This window comes from Daucus carota, chromosome 8, assembly GCF_001625215.2.
Source record: "Daucus carota subsp. sativus chromosome 8, DH1 v3.0, whole genome shotgun sequence".
In the NCBI taxonomy this organism is placed as follows: Eukaryota; Viridiplantae; Streptophyta; class Magnoliopsida; order Apiales; family Apiaceae; genus Daucus; species Daucus carota.
Genome location: NC_030388.2, coordinates 20,704,807 through 20,722,775, shown reverse-complemented (window position 1 = coordinate 20,722,775; position 17,969 = coordinate 20,704,807). Strand labels below are relative to the sequence as shown.

General features: G+C 44.2%; 1 protein-coding gene across 1 annotated transcript; it reads left to right on the top strand.

Moving 5' to 3' along the window:
• Nucleotides 1-6,023: 6,023 nt before the first annotated feature.
• Nucleotides 6,024-11,123, top strand: LOC108198315 (uncharacterized). The gene has a single exon (XM_017366075.2). The coding sequence runs from the start codon at nt 6,024-6,026 to the stop codon at nt 11,121-11,123; it is 5,100 nt and encodes a 1,699-aa protein (XP_017221564.1).
• Nucleotides 11,124-17,969: the final 6,846 nt, after the last annotated feature.

The window sequence follows — 17,969 nt, the reverse complement described above, 5'->3', positions numbered from 1 at the left end:
TTCTCAATGAATCCGGCCTCTATGAGATTACAACTTCATGTTTAAAAGCTGCATTCTTCTTCATGGAAAATTTTATTAGGGATTAATAATCCAGAGCATATCATTTGATATCCATGGAAGGACATCTATGTTATTTATAGAAATTTAATTAAATTCTCATTCCAAGGACATTGAAGAAAATTCCAAATAGAAATCATCTTTTTTAATCATGCAGATCCAAAAGAATTAAGACCCAATCTACAGATATCTTTAATCACCTTTCCTTAACATCTTGGACGTCCATGTCCTCAATAGGAAGAACTAGTTCTTAAACTCTATCCGATCTCAACGATGCCACTTAACAATTGCATACTCTAAAATTCCCCCTCACTCGAGAGCCCATTTATTGGTAGCTCCTTTGATTTGGCGTAGGGAGGATGGAAGCTCTATATAACAATAGCTTTGGGCTATTTGGAAGCTATGCTATATAGGAAGAGATAGCAGCGGCTGGCTACTAGCTTTGCTTTTGCTATTAGCTGGTGCTAGTACTTTAGGAGAGGAGCAACTATCTTGCTTAGGGAGGTATTTAATATCAAAGAATTGCGGATCCTAGATAGCTTAGTAGCTTAGGAGCCGAGCAATTCAATAACTTTAGGAGCCCTAACAAAAATGAGCATAGCTCTTGCGTAGTCAGCTTTAGGAGCCATTTTTAAGCTGTAGAATAGAAAAATAGCCTTGCTTTAGTAGTTGTACAACCAAGGCAAAGCTAGTAAGGCCCGCGCAATTACCTTGCAGAACTCTCCTAGAAGAATTGGTCACTTAACATGGTATCAGAGCGTAGGCTCGCGGGTTATTATGAGTAGGTCATAACTTCACCATTTCCAAGTCAAAATCAATATATGTCACAAACATTCGACTTAACATGCATGGTTGTTTCTCTACCAACTTGCATAAATTATCTAGAATGAGCCATCCTCGAGTTTGCAGGGTTGCAACAATTATTGGTCTTCCATATATGATGTTCATGACTAACCTTAGGGGCTGAGGTTGTTTATCTCCAATAATTTTGATCTTGCTTAATATGACCATCATTTCAGTTGTCCTTGTATCCATCTTAGTTTACATACTTATTGTTTCCCAAAATTCAGGTATACAGTCTCATCTTAAGTGTTTTATAATCACAAGTGTTGTGTCTCATAAATGGAAACTAAATAAAGTTGTTAATTTCATATCTCAATGTTATTTCTTAGTGAATTGGGGGTATTAGATGTGTTTGTCTTTCTTAATATCCATCTATATTCAACTTCATTATGTACTAAGTTATGGATGTTTGTCTTTCTTAACCATCTCAATTTGAATTCATTGAGTACTAAGTCATTAATATTGTTTTAAATTTGGTCCTTTAATTTATTTTCTTTAAAGTTTAGTCTATAGACATATCATTCCTGGAGTATTTGTTCCTCCCATCATATTTTTGATCATTTGATTCATTTTTATTGTTATTGTTATGAATCACTTGGGCTCCTTTCTTAGACTTTTTTTTAGGTATAATGACATCTCATTTGCCTCTTGAAGAGCACTCATAGCATTGGGTGGTTTCTTAATGGGAAGGGAAGGAAACAAAAGTGTCAAATATAGATCTCAATTAATTAAAATATTAATATAATTTCAATAGAAATTTTTAAGAACACCTAAGAAAGGGATACTTACAATTCCATCAAGAACATTATCATAGTAATCTATCAAATAAACTTCAAACCAGCAAGTAACCTAATTACTAGGTCTTTTTACAAATTATCAATAAATTTAAATTCTATCCTCACACATCACAATATATTTGACATTAAATGAGCATAATATATTATAAAAAAATACAATCAAGAGGATTAGAAGTGAGGAAATGGTGATCAGAACCAATGATATCAACTCTTCACTGAACAAGAACAACTTTATTTTAGAGTAGTAGTAACATATCTATTTGATTGTTTGCAAACAAAGACTTGAATTTATTAATATAAATTTAAAGAGACAACAAATAAAGAATAAAATTGTTATATTTTATAAAAATGCCTTAAGGTATATATACTAGTTTACAATATCCTCATCCACTTGATTACCAATCAATACCCATTAAAAAATTTAGCAATAGGTTGAATTATAATTATGATGATAGATATGAAAAGTAAAATTTTAAATCATTTAAAAAGAATCAATATATATATATATATATATATATATATATATATATATATATATATATATTATAAATATACAATATACATAAAGACAACTATTACATATAAACACATGGAAATTAAACTCTTAAAAAAAATTATACACTTAATTGAAAAACCAACTTTGTATCCATTATGATAAAAACAAATATGTAAGCAAGATTCTTTTACATGTTTTATTCCATGATTTCATTTATTCCATTCTCATTTTAGAGGTGTTTATCTCCTTTCACCTTGCAATTAAAATGTAAAACAATTAAAGTAAAAAAATCAATGGACAATTCAAGACTTTGATTTTTTTACTAATTATTAAAGGCACAATTCAAGTCTTTAATTTTCTTAACTAATTATTAAAGTCATTGTTAGAGAAGCATGATTTTCCTGAAATATTGAATGATTGCTATATGTAGAAGAGCCTGAGGCCTCTAACAATATATAAAATGATTAAAAGCATAAATATCATTACATTTTACAAATGGAACAGAAAATTATATAAGTTGCTTACAAAAGGAAAATTTTTTATATACATAGTTGAATCATATACGAGGACTATATATAGGATTTATTAATAATTTATTGATTTCAAAGAACCCCAATTAAATATTATAGTTAGAATAATCTAAAATATGAAAAATCTTAATTCGGCAGAAATAGGTAAATATGAACATAGATCTGGTGCGATTTAAATGTAAACGATGGATATTAAAAACACAAAGTATATTAAGAACCCCAAACAATGAACATTAAAAAATCAAAGTAGATTAGGAACACAAGAATTGCAGATCTGAAAAATTCACAATCTTTCTAAAAATTAAGCAAATCTAATTAATTATCTTATGATATAAGTATAAATTTGGGAATAATGGCCTAGGCTTGATGAAAGTAAATCGGGAAGACTCAACGATAGACAATCCATACATCCAATTATAAAAGCATAAAATTGAGAAAGACCTACTCTTTGACTAAATGAAAGTAGATCGGAAAGACCCAACATACCTTTAGTCCTGAGCTTAAGTGACTCGTACGGGTAGGTGATGAAGAGATCAAGAATTTTAGCACTAATTAATAAATTAGGCTTCTAACATGACCAATGGAGACATGATACAGAGTGGATGAACCCAATAAAAGGAGATATAAGGAGCTAACAATAAGAAAAATTTGCAAAATAAAAACAATGTTAAACTCATTTTCCCATCTTTTCACGTTATTAAATAAGATTTTTATGTAAATAATAAATGGATAAAAAGTTTATTATTTATTTTCATAAAATAATATACCATGCCCTTTTTATAATGTACTCTATTATTATTTTGCCTATTTGATGCATGTATGTATAAATTGTCTTCTACTTAAATATATTAATATTAAAATAAATATACATACTCTAATGGAAACAACAATTATATTCAAAAATTGCAACTTAGGAATTTAATTTTGAAAATATCTATGTTTAGATTTTTTTTTTCCTTCTATTTTATAATTAATTTCTATTATCAAGAATTGTAAAGTTTAAGTATATTGTGATTTCTTCAAAAATAACTCAATATCTATAAGTTAAAATGGAGACACATATGTAAAGATTATAACTGTATCATTCTATATACATTAAAACAAGCAATGCTTTTTGTGTTTACTCGTGGTAATTTTTTGATTAGTTTTAAATCTTTTTTTCATTTTTTGTGCTTGAAAAAGATATTATTAATTTTATATTAATTACATTATAGTTGTCTTATGTAGTGGTTTGTAGTGGAGTAGAATAATTAAAGACAGCTACTTAGTGCTTTACTTTTCTATTTCTCTTAAAGTGGAACTGGTTAAAATTAACAATGCCTTGGTATTCGTCTTCCCGTTAAACAAATTAACAAGAGCCATGTTTTTGTGGTTGTTATATAATTTTTGAAATTTGTGTTTCAATAGTGAGTTGCAAGATATGCGAGCTTGGTAGGTAACTGATGGCTAGGGGTGAGCAAGAATAACCAAATAAATCCGAAACCAAAACCCCAAAACTCAGTTAAAGATGAGGAAGAAACCGAATAAATTTGAAACCGAAATCCCTAAACCCAGCTAAAGATTAAACCGTATATAAAACCGCACCAAAACTTAAAAACCCAAACCGATTATTGGGTTCCAGTTATAACGAGGAACCGACAAAATTTAAAATCAATAATATGTATATATATTATTTATAATATATATGTATATATATTGTTTCCAACATTGTGCTAGCGGTTGTTTCCGTACCAATATTTATGCCCCGTGATATGTCGTAGTAGTTAACTTGTTCATTATAAACTCTTCTGCTGGGCTGCCACAAAAGCTGGAAATGGTGCCATGACTTTGCGTGTAATCACTTTTTGAGTGAAGTAATTTTACTATGAAGATATAAACTTCACAGATCACTGAAACAATACCAGCAAGTACGAGCATATTTATCATATTTATGAGCATGAGGTCACCTGAAACTTAACAAACCCGAAGTTTTCAGCCTTGTATCAGCGGTATGTTCAAATATAAAATTTGCAAAAAATAATACTAGAACTTGGGCTGCAGACTTGCACAATACTGTTTGTTTTTGTGTATGCGATTTTGGAACCGAAACCAAAGTGATTGTAACCTGATAAGGTACCACGCTACAGTAACCCTCAACAGTACCCGCCCCCGCTACAGGACTCGGAGATCACAAAGTCAGATCTCATCATTACTAAGTACCAGGCAAACAGCATAACAGGCATGCACAAATCCCAAAAGGACAGAAAAAAGGACAGTGGTTGCACCCAAGCAGTCACCCATGCTGGGGAGTGTCTACAGACCCACTACCGCCACAGTAGCAACAGTGGCGGCCGAGGGCCTATATAAGAGACTCCCCAGCCGAAGTTGAAGGTAAGTGCTAAACTCTCCCCCCGAAATTCTCCCTAGAAAGCATCTTTCACCATACATCTAGAGTGAAAACTCTCTGATTTCCCTAACTTGTCAAGCACATTCCGATCACTGATTATCACGCCGGAGGTGCCTCACGGGATGTCACCCCCCGTGTCGCGTTGTTTTGCAGGGTAGGTCTTGCATCAAGCTCCCCGGAACAGTGCATTGGAACCCTGGACGAGATTTGGAGTTATCATTTGGCGCGCCAGGAAGGGGCCTTCTCCCTAAGAGAAACCTAATCGTATCCCTCAGGAATTGGGCAAATTTATGCAAACTCGATCCGGTCTAACAGTAAGTCAGACCGGCAACATGGCAAACCCTCGCCCAAACATGCAAAATACCAACATACAAAACCCCGACCCTACTAACCCTAATGTTCAAATAGTCGGCGAAGACGTCCTGTTACAAGACTTGACCCCGTCCGGAAACTCCGTCCCAAACGCAGGACAAAACGCCAACACCATACCTCCTCCGATCACCCAAGGAGGGCCCATCGACCTGACGCGGTTCACACAGCAACAGATCGACATAATGGTAAAAGTAGCGTCCGCTTTCCCTCAACCTAGAGGAGAAGCACGCGGGAACCACGAACCCCAAGACGAGGAGGAGCGAAGTGAGGCCCATAGCCAACCGCATCCACAAAAATCCACAGCATCGCACCTCGGACCGTCACAAAATACCAACCACAAACACCACGGTGGCAAGCAGCACCGTCCCTTAACCTAGAAAAAAAATAGGAGAATCCGCGATCTAAAGAAAGAACTCGAAGCCAAGCAAGCAGAATACGAAAAAGCCCGCGCTCGTCTCGAAAGTCGTCGCACAGAAGCCCCCGAGGCCCGGAACGACACAGGAAGCATCAATCCCTCGAACGCGGACATGCTCAATACACTCATGGCCCTAAAAAAATGCCTTGAGGACGGCACCAACGGGGAGGTTGGAGAATCCCCTTTCACGAAAAGGCTAGAGGACGAACCAAAACAAAGGCATATCAAACATCTTAACCTGAACCCCTTTGACGGGATGGGAGACCCTGAGGAACACCTCAGCTACTTTAACCAACTAGCCCTACATTACGAATATCGTGACCTCACTAAGTGCCGTTTCTTCGCCGCTACCCTGAGGGGAAGCGCGCAACGATGGTTCAGCCGCGTCCCGGCCAGGAGCATAGACACGTGGGCAGACTTCAAGAGGGCGTTCTTAAACAGATTCCGGGCCAACCAACCGCAAGAGGTGCATACCTCCTACTTACAAACAATCGGACAAAGAGAAGGGGAATCACTACAAAGCTACATCAATCGCTTCAAGGAAGCGGTCAACAAGATTATCTGTGTAAACGAAATAGAGGCCCTTGTCCATGTGAAAAGGGGGTTGGACCTGTATGAGTGTGAAAAATACGTTGTCAAGTTGATGGAAGTACAACCCACGACCTTAGCCAAAGCATATGACCTGGCATCCCAGGCTGTCACGGAGGCCGAATCTCTAGCCGTGCTAAAGCGGGCACGCGCCCCGCCCATCAGCAATCAGAAGCACTACCCGCGTGAAAGACACACCCCCTATCAAAAACCCGCGGAACAGATACGGGTCCAAACCACGCATGGTCCCGCCATTAGCAAAAACAATAACGTGTCCGTGAAGGATCGTCTAGGCCCCGCGGTGGGTCTCCGACCCGAGAAACGCCCTGAGCCTAATTGGACTAAATTTAGCATGACTCGGTCGGCTCTGTTAAGAGACATTAGAAACAAGCCGTTTTACCAAGCACCGCCAGCCATGTGGGCCAACCCGGAGGATCGAAACAAAGAGCGTCACTGCGAATACCATGAGACACATGGACACTCTACGGACAGCTGCCTCGCACTCAAACATTTCCTGGAACGACAAGTCAAGGCGGGGAACCTAAACCAATACCTCCCCCGTGATTTACCGCCATCGCCGCCACAAGATCACCGAGATGGCCGCAATGTGGTTAATCCCGTATTCGGGGGCACCGTCACGCCACCTGCCCCGGGCGGACCTTCAGTGTATGCAATCGCCCAGGGAGAGGTGCACAGCCCCATATACTTCACACATGCAGACTACGAGGGTATCAACCCGGATCACAACGAAGCCCTCGTCGTATCCCTGTTAATAGCAGAAAATGAGGTAAAGAGAATCTTGGTAGATAATGGCTCCTCTACGGACATCTGTTTTCAGCATACCTGGGATCGCCTGCGTCTGAGCAACGCGGTCCTCGAACCTTGCCTTGAAGAGACACCTTTGTACGGTTTCGGGCACAATGTTGTGCCCATAGCAGGGGTAGCTCATCTGCCAGTCACCTTCGGTTCACCCCCTCACCAAATCACCAAGACAATAAAATTTTACATAATCAACGCAGTCTCCTCATACAACATGATCCTTGGGAGGCCGACCCTAAATGCCCTCAGAGCGATCCCCTCAACATCGCACCTAAAAATGAAGTTCCCAACTCCCACAGGAATAGGCGAAATCAAAGGAGATTCTGAAACCTCAAAACGATGTTACGGAATAGCCCTTGTCCTGGCGGCCACCGAGCCTGGGAACATCAAGCGGGAAAACACCGACAAACGAAAGCAGGAAAAACGAAAGAAGCGCGTGGAGAGCCTCCAAAGGAAGAACAAGCGACACCGGGAGGTGCAAGTCATAGAAACACACGATCCCATACACGAAGAGCCCCCACGAATGGACGCCGAGCTCAAAAAGTGCTTATTACGGGACGAGCAACCTGTGGCAAAACCCGCTGTGGCAACGGAACAAATCCAGGTGTCCCCTACCGACCCCACGCGAAAAGTTAGCATTGGGGCCGGCTTGGAGTCAGTATTCAAAAAGGAGCTTACGAACCTGTTACGAGAGTACGCGGACGTCTTCGCATGGAGCCCCAAAGACATGCCCGGTCTCGACGAATCCGTGGCCATGCACAAGCTAAGCGTAGATCCCAAACGGGCCCCGAAAAAACAGAAGCGGCGCAACTTCGCGCCTGACCGCCAGAAAGCAATCGATGCAGAAATAGACAAACTGTTGGACGCAGATTTAATCTGCGAAGTCTCATACCCGGATTGGGTGGCGAACGTCGTACTCGTAAAGAAAGCCAACGGGAAATGGCGCATGTGCGTCGATTATACAGACCTCAATGCAGCGTGCCCTAAGGACCCGTACCCACTGCCAAGCATCGACCAACTCATAGACGCAACCGCCGGACATCTCATGCTCAGCTTCATGGACGCATTCTCAGGATACAATCAAATTAAAATGGCGCCGGAAGATTGTGAGAAAACCGCCTTCATCACGCATAGAGGAGTATACTGCTACAAGGTCATGCCTTTCGGCCTCATAAACGCGGGCGCCACCTACCAGTGCATGATGAATAAAATTTTCGCACCACAACTAGGGCGTAACATGGAAGTCTACGTCGACGACATGATCGTCAAATCCATGCTCCAGGAATCACACTTGGCTGACCTACGAGAATGTTTCGCCAATCTTAGGCAGCACAACATGAAACTCAACCCGGACAAATGCACTTTTGCCTTGGAAGCGGGGAAATTCTTAGGTTTTCTGGTAAGCCAACGCGGGATCGAGGCCAACCCGGAAAAAATCCAGGCCATCATTGACATGCAGCCCCCGAAGACCATCAAGGACGTTCAATGCCTCACGGGACGCCTCGCGGCGTTGCGACGGTTCATATCAAAGCTGGCAGAGCGGTGTCTTCCATTTTTCGACACCCTTAAAGGAGCGCTCAAGACCAAGAAGCTTACATGGACGGACGAATGTCAAAAAGCCTTCGAGGACCTGAAACAGTACCTAGCATCCGCACCACTCTTAACGACCGCGTCCCCAAGCGAACCGTTGTCATTATGCTTGTCAGTTTCCGACAAAGCCGTGGGGGCGGTCCTCATCAAGGAGGTAGAAGCGACGCAAAGACCGGTTTATTATGTAAGCCAAACACTCAAGGATGCAGAAACCCGCTACCCCAACACAGAAAAAGCAGCCCTAGCCCTTGTTATGGCAAGCAGGAAACTCCGCCACTACTTCCAAGGACGAGAAATCCGAGTCATCACCAATCAACCCTTGCGCAAAATCCTCCACAAGCCCGAGCTGTCAGGACGGCTTATTAACTGGGCGATCGAGCTCAGTCAATTCCACCTCACATACGTCCCGAGGACCGCGATCAAAGCACAGGCCCTAGCAGATTTCGTCGTGGAATGTAACTTTACCCAGCCAGAGGAGACAACACCGGAAAGCCACACACCCATCCCGGTCACGGAGGGATGGAAGCTTTACGTGGATGGTTCCGCGACCAATAATAGGTGCGGAGCCGGGGCGATACTTATTAGCCCAGATGGATTCTGCATCAAGCAAGCCCTCCAGCTCAATTTCAAAGCCACTAACAACCAGGCGGAATACGAGGCCCTACTCACGGGTCTAGACCTCGCCCTCACTTTGCAACTGCAAAATCTAATCATATACAGTGACTCCCAGCTAGTAGTACGCCAAACAACAGGTGACTACGCGGTCAAAGATTCAACATTAGCCCGCTACCAACAACAAGTACAGACCCGCCTGTCTACATTCAAAAGCTACCAGCTCCACCAAATCAACCGCGAAGACAATTCCATAGCAGACAGCCTATCTAAACTTCTAGAGGGGGAATACACAACAGCGGATGGTCCCGTATATTTCTTATCCCTCCCACATCCCTCCATAGAGCCAAAGGAACAATTCAACATCACTCTCGACGAAGACAACTGGATGACCCCGCTCATCGCCTACATCCGCCACGGGACCCTCCCAACGGACCATAGCAAAGCCAGGCAGGTCAAGGCACACGCAGCCAAGTTTTTCCTACAAGACAACATCCTCTACCGTCGAAACTTCGACTCACCCATTCTCAAGTGTGTTGATGATGATGAGGCAACATATTGCATGAGGGAGGTCCACGAGGGCATATGCGGAGATCACATGGCGGGCAAAGCTCTCACACACAAAATCTTACGCCAGGGTTACTACTGGCCAACCATGGCAAAGGACTGTAAAGCATTCGTCAGGGCGTGTCACCAATGCCAGCTCTTCAGCAATGTTCCGCGCACAGCCCCCGCGGTACCCGTTTCCATACTTTCCCCCATCCCATTTGCCGTATGGGGGATCGACATTATGGGACCATTCCCCAAGGCTCGCGGAGAACTCCAATTCGTGATGGTGGCCATCGATTACATGACAAAATGGGCAGAAGCCAAGGCACTCAGGACCATTACTCAAGAGGACGCAATCAGATTTGTCCGCAACCAGATAATCACCCGTTTTGGTATCCCCACAACCCTCATCTTTGATAACAGGACACAATTTGTGGGTAAGAAGTTCACAACCTTCCTCTCCGATCACGGGATCAAACACAAAAAAGCATCAGTCTGCCACCCGCAAAGTAACGGGCAAGTAGAAGTCACCAACCGCATTATTCTTCGCGGGCTCAAAAAAACCCTTACAGAATCCAAGAAAAAATGGCCAGAGCACCTACCTCAAGTCTTATGCTCTTACCGCACCACACAAAAAACAAGCACGGGAGAAACACCGTTTAAACTAGCCTTCGGCGCAGAGGCACTAGCACCAGTCGAAATAGGGTCACCTTCCTTCCGTCTGCAAAATTTCAACATCAATGATAGCATTGAGGGAATGCGGACCAACTTGGAGCTACTTGATGAAGTACGAGCGGAGGCGGTACAGAAAATGGAGCTCTACAAAGAAAAGACAAGGGATTTCTTCGGAAAAAGGGTCCGAATGCGGGCATTTCAGGTGGGCGATTTGGTCAACCGAGCAACCGAGGCATCAGACCCACGCCACACGGGCAAGCTCATGCCTAAGTGGGAAGGTCCATACAAAATCGCACAAATCATCCGTCCCGGCTCCTACAAGTTATCCCGCCTAGATGGCACGGAGGTCAACAATACTTGGCACGCAGAGAAGCTCAAGAAATATTATCAGTAGCAGACATAGCTGAATGATTCGTAGCATGTAAACGGGCATCATTTTGGCTTATATATATTAATGACGATGTTTTTCCGTTAATTTACATCCCGAAGACTCATTCAACAAAAGCACATAAAAAGCACAATATCTAAAGCACATTTCAACAAAAAGCACATAAAAGCACATTCTCGCAAAAGACAAACGGACAACTTATATTATATAGCCCAACTTACAAAGACCTACTAAGAGCCGCCGCGGGAACAGACATACCCGGGACAAGCCAAATCATCACATTACAAGTACATTACAAACATACGCAAGTATGAAAGCCAAACGACGATGGATCCCAGGAAAATACAACCGGGACACTTAGGGAATACAACAACTGGTGCGACGACAACGACATCTAAAAAGCCTCATCCTCCTCGCTCGAATCACCCGCGGATAGCTCATTGTGGATGAGCTGCAACTGCGCCCAAATTGCGCCACGACGCTTCACCTGCCGGGCACGAACACGCTCCATCTTCTTATGATAGGATTCATGCAAGTCTTTGTTTTTATGCACCAATTCCTCAATAGCGCCTCGAGCACGAGTGCTAAGCGGCTCGTCAATCCAAACTTCATAGTAGCAGTCACCTGCAACACAAGCCTTCATGCGTCGCCCAGCATTCCTGTCACCCCAGATGGTCTTCATTACAACAGGACGATCACAATAACAGCGGGAGCCTACAAGGTTGGACATGTTAGCACAATTTCTGCAGTATACAAGGATGGAAACAAAAGGATGAAAAAACATGATACCTTCATCTCAAAGGTAGGTTATTTATACTACTCCCGCGCACGTGCCAAACAATCACCTGTCATACAACAAGCACATAAACTAGGAGAAAGGACGACTCCCGCCATCCCTCTCCTAGACCAAACCCACACGCAACAATCAAAATATAGCAGGGCATGGCCGCATGTCCGCAACCATCCCCTGACAACGGCAATGCTACAACCTGCAAAACTCGGGCCAGCAACAAAAGCACAGATACATGCACGCAACTAAAAAGCAAACAGAGGTAAATTAAAAGCACAGTCAAAAGCAACACACAAGTCACCCGCCATTGTACGGCATATTACAGACCCAAAAGAATAAGTTCAAACCGTCTAACCAACCAAGTTCAAACCTAATTTAAAAGCAACAGTTTAAAGACAAAGGAGTCAAATGGTGGCGGTTTCACTCGAGTCATCAACGAACCCTTCATCACCCTCCGGGGTGGCACCCTCGGTCTCAGCTCCTTTCTCTGCATCGGCCATGGTCGTGTCCGCGTTCTCCCTTTCCTCGGCTAGAGAGCGGGAAACCTCCGCTTCCTCCGTTGCGGGATTCTCATCCACGGTTTCCAGGATCTTGGGACTCTTTGTCCCGGCACTGCTTCCAGAGCTGGCACCCGCACTCTCAAGCTCCTTCACCCGGTCAGCAAGCTTCTTGTTCTTCTTCTTCCTCTTGTGTGCCTTGGATTTTGCCTTCTTCAAGGAAGATTCCAGATCCACAACCCGTTTCTCTAAAGCGTCAACACCAGAAGAAGAACTACCGGCACCCGCAATTAAGCTCAAATATTCCGCGCTTTCTTTCACAGAGGAGACTCCCTCCTCAAAAGCTTTGGCCAAGGCAGCCCGATATTCAATGCTAGCCTGATATTTTCGGATGGCCATCTCCTCAGTTGGTCGCGATGCAACAATGGCTTCAGCTTCTTCTGCACGCTTTCACAGCTCGGTAAAGGTCCGCTCCGAGGCCGCCTCCTTCCCCTCCCAAAACAGCCTCTGGGTCTCCAACTCTTTATCCACATGACCCCTTCGGTCCGCAAGCACCTGCCAGTCAGCTTTCAGAGTCTCCATTTCTTGGGCAAGCTCCTTCTTTTGGTCCTCGATCATATGAAAGTTTTCCACCAGGGTTTTCTTTTGACCTTCAAGATCAGCGACCTGCTTCCGCAGAGCGATGTTGTCCTGGCGGAACAATTCTCCTCGGGTGCTTAAAGCCAAATCGTACCCTCGAGCCTGAAACAACCATCAAACAAAATATTACAACCCATATACACAAGAGCAAACGCTATGTACAAAATAACAACACGACACACATACCTTCCTGTGATGAAGCTCAGAACGACGCAACAGCTTTTTCCACCCCAACCCATCCAGCTTCTCAAAGTCATCTTCAGTAAGGCCAACTTGCCCGGGTGGCCCAGCCCCAAACAAATTGCCCCGTCCCACACGACGGGCATCCTCAGGTCCCAACTCATCCTCAGTACCGGATGCATCTCCAGCACTAACACCCGCCAGCAAATCCACATTCCCGCGACGCCTAACGCGGCGCCCAATCTGGGCACTCAAGGTTAACTTCCTCCCACTACCAGCACTGCGGGCCCGTTTCCTCCGTTTGGGAGCCTCGGGAGTCTGCCCCTCTGTTTGCGGATTCTACAGCATCAACACGGTTGCAGAACCGCTAGCACCAGCACTCTCTTTCTCTCCAACTTCACGGGACGCTCCCGCATCCACCGTTGTTCTGCCAGCATGGGCACCTACCTCAACTTCGCCTTCCCCATCAAGATCACCATCAAGATCACCCGTGGCGGTACGACCGCCGCCACCTACATCTTCACTATCCGCAATTTCGAGAATCACGGGACTTTTTTCAGGATCTACCTCATCCTCCTCAGCATCCCCAAACACATCTTGGGTTTCCACCTCCTCACTTAACACATTTTCAGCCTGTTCATTCACAGGCTCTTCCTCATCCCTCAACAGAAGAACCCAGCCTCGAGACGCGGTCCCTGACGATGACGCTCCGATGACCGCAGTCACAGCCCGTTCAGGCACAACCCTAGCCGCTCTGGACGTGGCACGACCCGCCCGACTCTGTGACTAAACACGTCGCCTTGTCTGTGACCGGCCTTCACCATCCCCTCGAGCCGCCTCTCTATATCTCGGCGGGTTCCTTTTCAGCAACTCACTCAGCAACGCTACTTCATCTTCCTCAGTCATGCCCTCCAGGTTCGGCAACTCCGTCAATCGCGGATCCAGGACTGCGACAAGTAACCAACAAAGGGCAATATAACAAGTTCAGAAATGCACGCAAACAAAAATACTTACTCTAAATTTAGCAAAACAAACAAGCTTACGCAGGTATAATTGCAGCCTCCCATTTTCAAAGAAATCATTTTTGGTCCAAGTACGCTTCAGGGCCTTGGTGATACCAACCAGGATCTCCACATCCGTAGCGGACAAATGCCCTCGCGGCGCGGGATAGCTCTTATCTACCTTCAGCACCATATTGGGCATCCAAGCCAACTCTCCTCCCGCCACCACCATAAACTCATACTGTCAGTCCGTCATGCTGTTAGGAAAATCAAAAGCAGTATAGTCACCCAGAGCTTTCCCAATCACACTGCTTTTGTCGGCAAAGGGCAGCTCCACAAATGGTTTGGCAGAACTCATTTTAATGTTAAACAGGTGGAAAAATGCCTTCAGAGTCGGCTGCTTCCCCAAAGCAGTACAGCTCGCTATAAACCAATTGATCGCCCGGATCGCGTTGGGCGTTATCTGCGAGATCGAACACTTCAAGTGAACACAGACAACATCCCACATAAAGCGATGCATCGGAAATCTTAATCCCGCTTTCAGTTGCTCCAACGTCACGCAAATTGACCCGCCAGCACCACGATGATGCAGTCTCTCCTCATCGCGGCCGGCCGCCAGCTATATTCCTCCCCGAACCTAAACAGTTTCGCCATATAAGGCCCATACTCGGCCGCGTTGAAAGTACTCTTCCTCTGGACATGTTCACAGTTTGCCAATTCTTGCTCCACCTTGGCATTATTAATCTCAACCGGACGAATTTTACCAGCCCGGTACAAGCTGCTCTGATCCTCAAAGAACCGATAGTGCAGATCCTTGGCAGGAAGCGGGATGGTAAACCGCGGATAATCGCGCCACCTCCCAGACAGACTAATTAGAGGTCGAGCTTCCCGAGTCGCGGGATCGTAATAGTCTTCCCCAGCCATAGCGGTCACTTCTTCCTCGGTACCGGGATGAATAGCTTCCAGACAAACCTCCGTGCCCGCAGAAGTCATCAATCACCTACATCATAGCCACACAAACAAATAGCCATTACACACATCATTCTCACCCCGTCAACATTAGTGGAATACGGACAAACACAAACACATTTCGCAACAAACCCCCTTTGTCACCCGCGACCCCCATACAAACATATTATCAAACACCTACAGTACAAACACGTGCAACCGCCGCAAATCACAAACCTTAAATCTTTAACCTAACCCTAACAGTGCACAACTCCAGACATCAATCCCAAGGCCACTAAACCGCCCTCAAAGCGTTAACAACACCGCAAAGACACCGACCGCAGCGGCGGAAACATTACACACGCCGCCGCAAATCAACACAGTAAGCAATATAAACACTCCAACTATCAGAATAACGAAAGGACATGCTCTAAAAAACAGATCTGATCACACTCCGGCGAGATAACACGATCAATCAACTCCGACACATCGTCATACAAACAAGCGCACAAATGACAGCAAAAGAAACAACAAACACGACTAAAAAGCAAAATATGCAGACACCCACAAGACGCAGCTAAGCCAAAAGTAAAGAGATAAACCCAGCAAAAACCCGAAGGCTCGCCGGCGACACTTACTTGTTAACGGAATGGTAAGAAGACAAGAAAACCCTCCTTCGCCGATCAACTTCTCGCAACTCGCAGATGAAAAAGCAGAGCCCTCACAAAAAAAAAACCAGAGCTTCATACAAATATACTTAGAACCAGTTCTAAGACATACATATATACCCCCACAGTTACCAAGAGATGCATTAACTGCATGGCCACGTGCGCGCACACGATTGGCTCAAAAACTGCACCTATACACCCACCTCTCCTCAAAAGCCGCAGCAACTGTACTTCATCCCCAAAAAAACCCTGACTTTGAAAACTGCTATCTTTTCGATTGCCCATATACACAAATACATATACGCCATTCTACTTATCAAATCTTACCCACAACATTCTCGCATTTAATTTTATTCCCCATTTATTACCCAATTTATTACCAGTAATGAATTGGTCGAAGACAAAAAGAATTAATGCAAGCAAGCCAAAAGACAGCAGGAAGCCAAACAGTTAATATATCTATATATTAAAAATTCTCATTACAAGCGGATGCGGACTCAGTCCGCGACAACAGATCCTATCTAAAGCTGAGCCTCCAAGTCCGCGATACGGGCGCGGACGTCTTCCAGCCTTTCCAGGAGCTCCGCCCTCTCTTCCTGGGCCGCCTCCAGCCGCTCCGCCACCGTAGCCTCCGGCGCCGGTTCCGGCCGATCAATGGGCACATACCAACGCCCATTCATCTGCACCGCTTCTCGCCCGCGTCCCGGGACGAGCAGCCTCTCGTACACCTCCTCAACAAGGTCATCGTATGGATGACCATCTTCCAACATGTCGGCCAACCTCCTCGCAAAAGGATCGGTCGGCAGGTCGTTGAACATAGTAAGAAGTTCAACCCGCCTCATCCAGCGCATCTGTGTCCCATAGCTGCCACTGGACACAGAGCTTCCATTACTGACAGAAGCAGAAGAGTTGTCCGACATAATCACCCCACTTACAGAGAAGAACAAACTATAAAGCTTAGAAGAAGACGAAGAACGAAAGCACAAGAGAGCGAGACGGAAATACAGAGATAAGCCTCCTCAGGCTTTATATAGCTCGAAATATAGCCCCTGCAATAAAAGCAAACAGCCGTTCCCGAGACGATCAAGCTTTCTACGGACGTTTCCTACGCCAACTACCGTTCACACGCGCCTGGAAAACAAGCAGTCAACAGTCTCCTCGGTGAATGTCTGTGCTTGGCATTTAATGCACACAGACATTAACAACCTTCACAGTCACCCAAGTCAAACCTTTACAATCCCACCGCTTTATCCGCACATTTTCATTTTATTCAAAAAATTTCTAATTCCCTCATTATTGGCCGCGTCCAATACTTGGGGGGCACATTTTCATTTTATTCAAAAATTATCTAATTCCCTCATTATTGGCCGCGTCCAATACTTGGGGGCACATTTTCATTTTATTCAAAAATTTTCTAATTCCCTCATTATTGGCCGCGTCCAATACTTGGGGGTAGGGCTGTAAACGAACCGAGTCGAGTCGAGTTTTACCGAGTTCGAGTTCGAGTCGAGCTTTTTTTTACCGAGTCGAGCCAAACTCGATTATCTTATCGATCTTTTTTCTTGGTTCGAACTCGAGTTCGTTAACGACCGAGTCGAGTTCGAGTTCTTAACGAACCGAGTCGAGTCGATACCGAGTCGAGTCGAAACCGAGTCGATCGATAAAAATTTCAACTTTTTTTCTTTTCTTGGCTTTGATTTTGTCTACACACTTAAAAAATATTAAAAATTAAAAGTTTAAAACAAAAAGAACAAAAACCAAAAATCTTATTATTAATCCATTCTTTAAATAATATAAAAAAGATTATTTTTTTAATGTATATAGCTTACCGAGTCGAGTTCGAGTTCGAGTTTAACGAGTCGAACTCGAGTTCGAGTCAAAATCGAGTCGAGTCGAGTCGGACATCTAAAAAGCTCGGATCGACTCGTTAAGCTTATCGAACAGATTTCGTTGTTCGAACTCGAGCTCGTTAACGAGTCGAGCCGAACCGAGTCGAGTTTCTTACCGAGTCGAGTCGAGTTTCTTAACGACCAGCTCGGTTCGTTTACAGCTCTACTTGGGGGGCACATTTTCATTTTATTCAAAATTTTTCTAATTCCCTCATTATTGGCCGCGTCCAATACTTGGGG

What these genes read in the sequence shown, in the direction of transcription:
- LOC108198315 (XM_017366075.2), top strand. Translation starts at nt 6,024, where the DNA reads ATGGCCCTAAAAAAATGCCTTGAGGACGGCACCAACGGGGAGGTTGGA.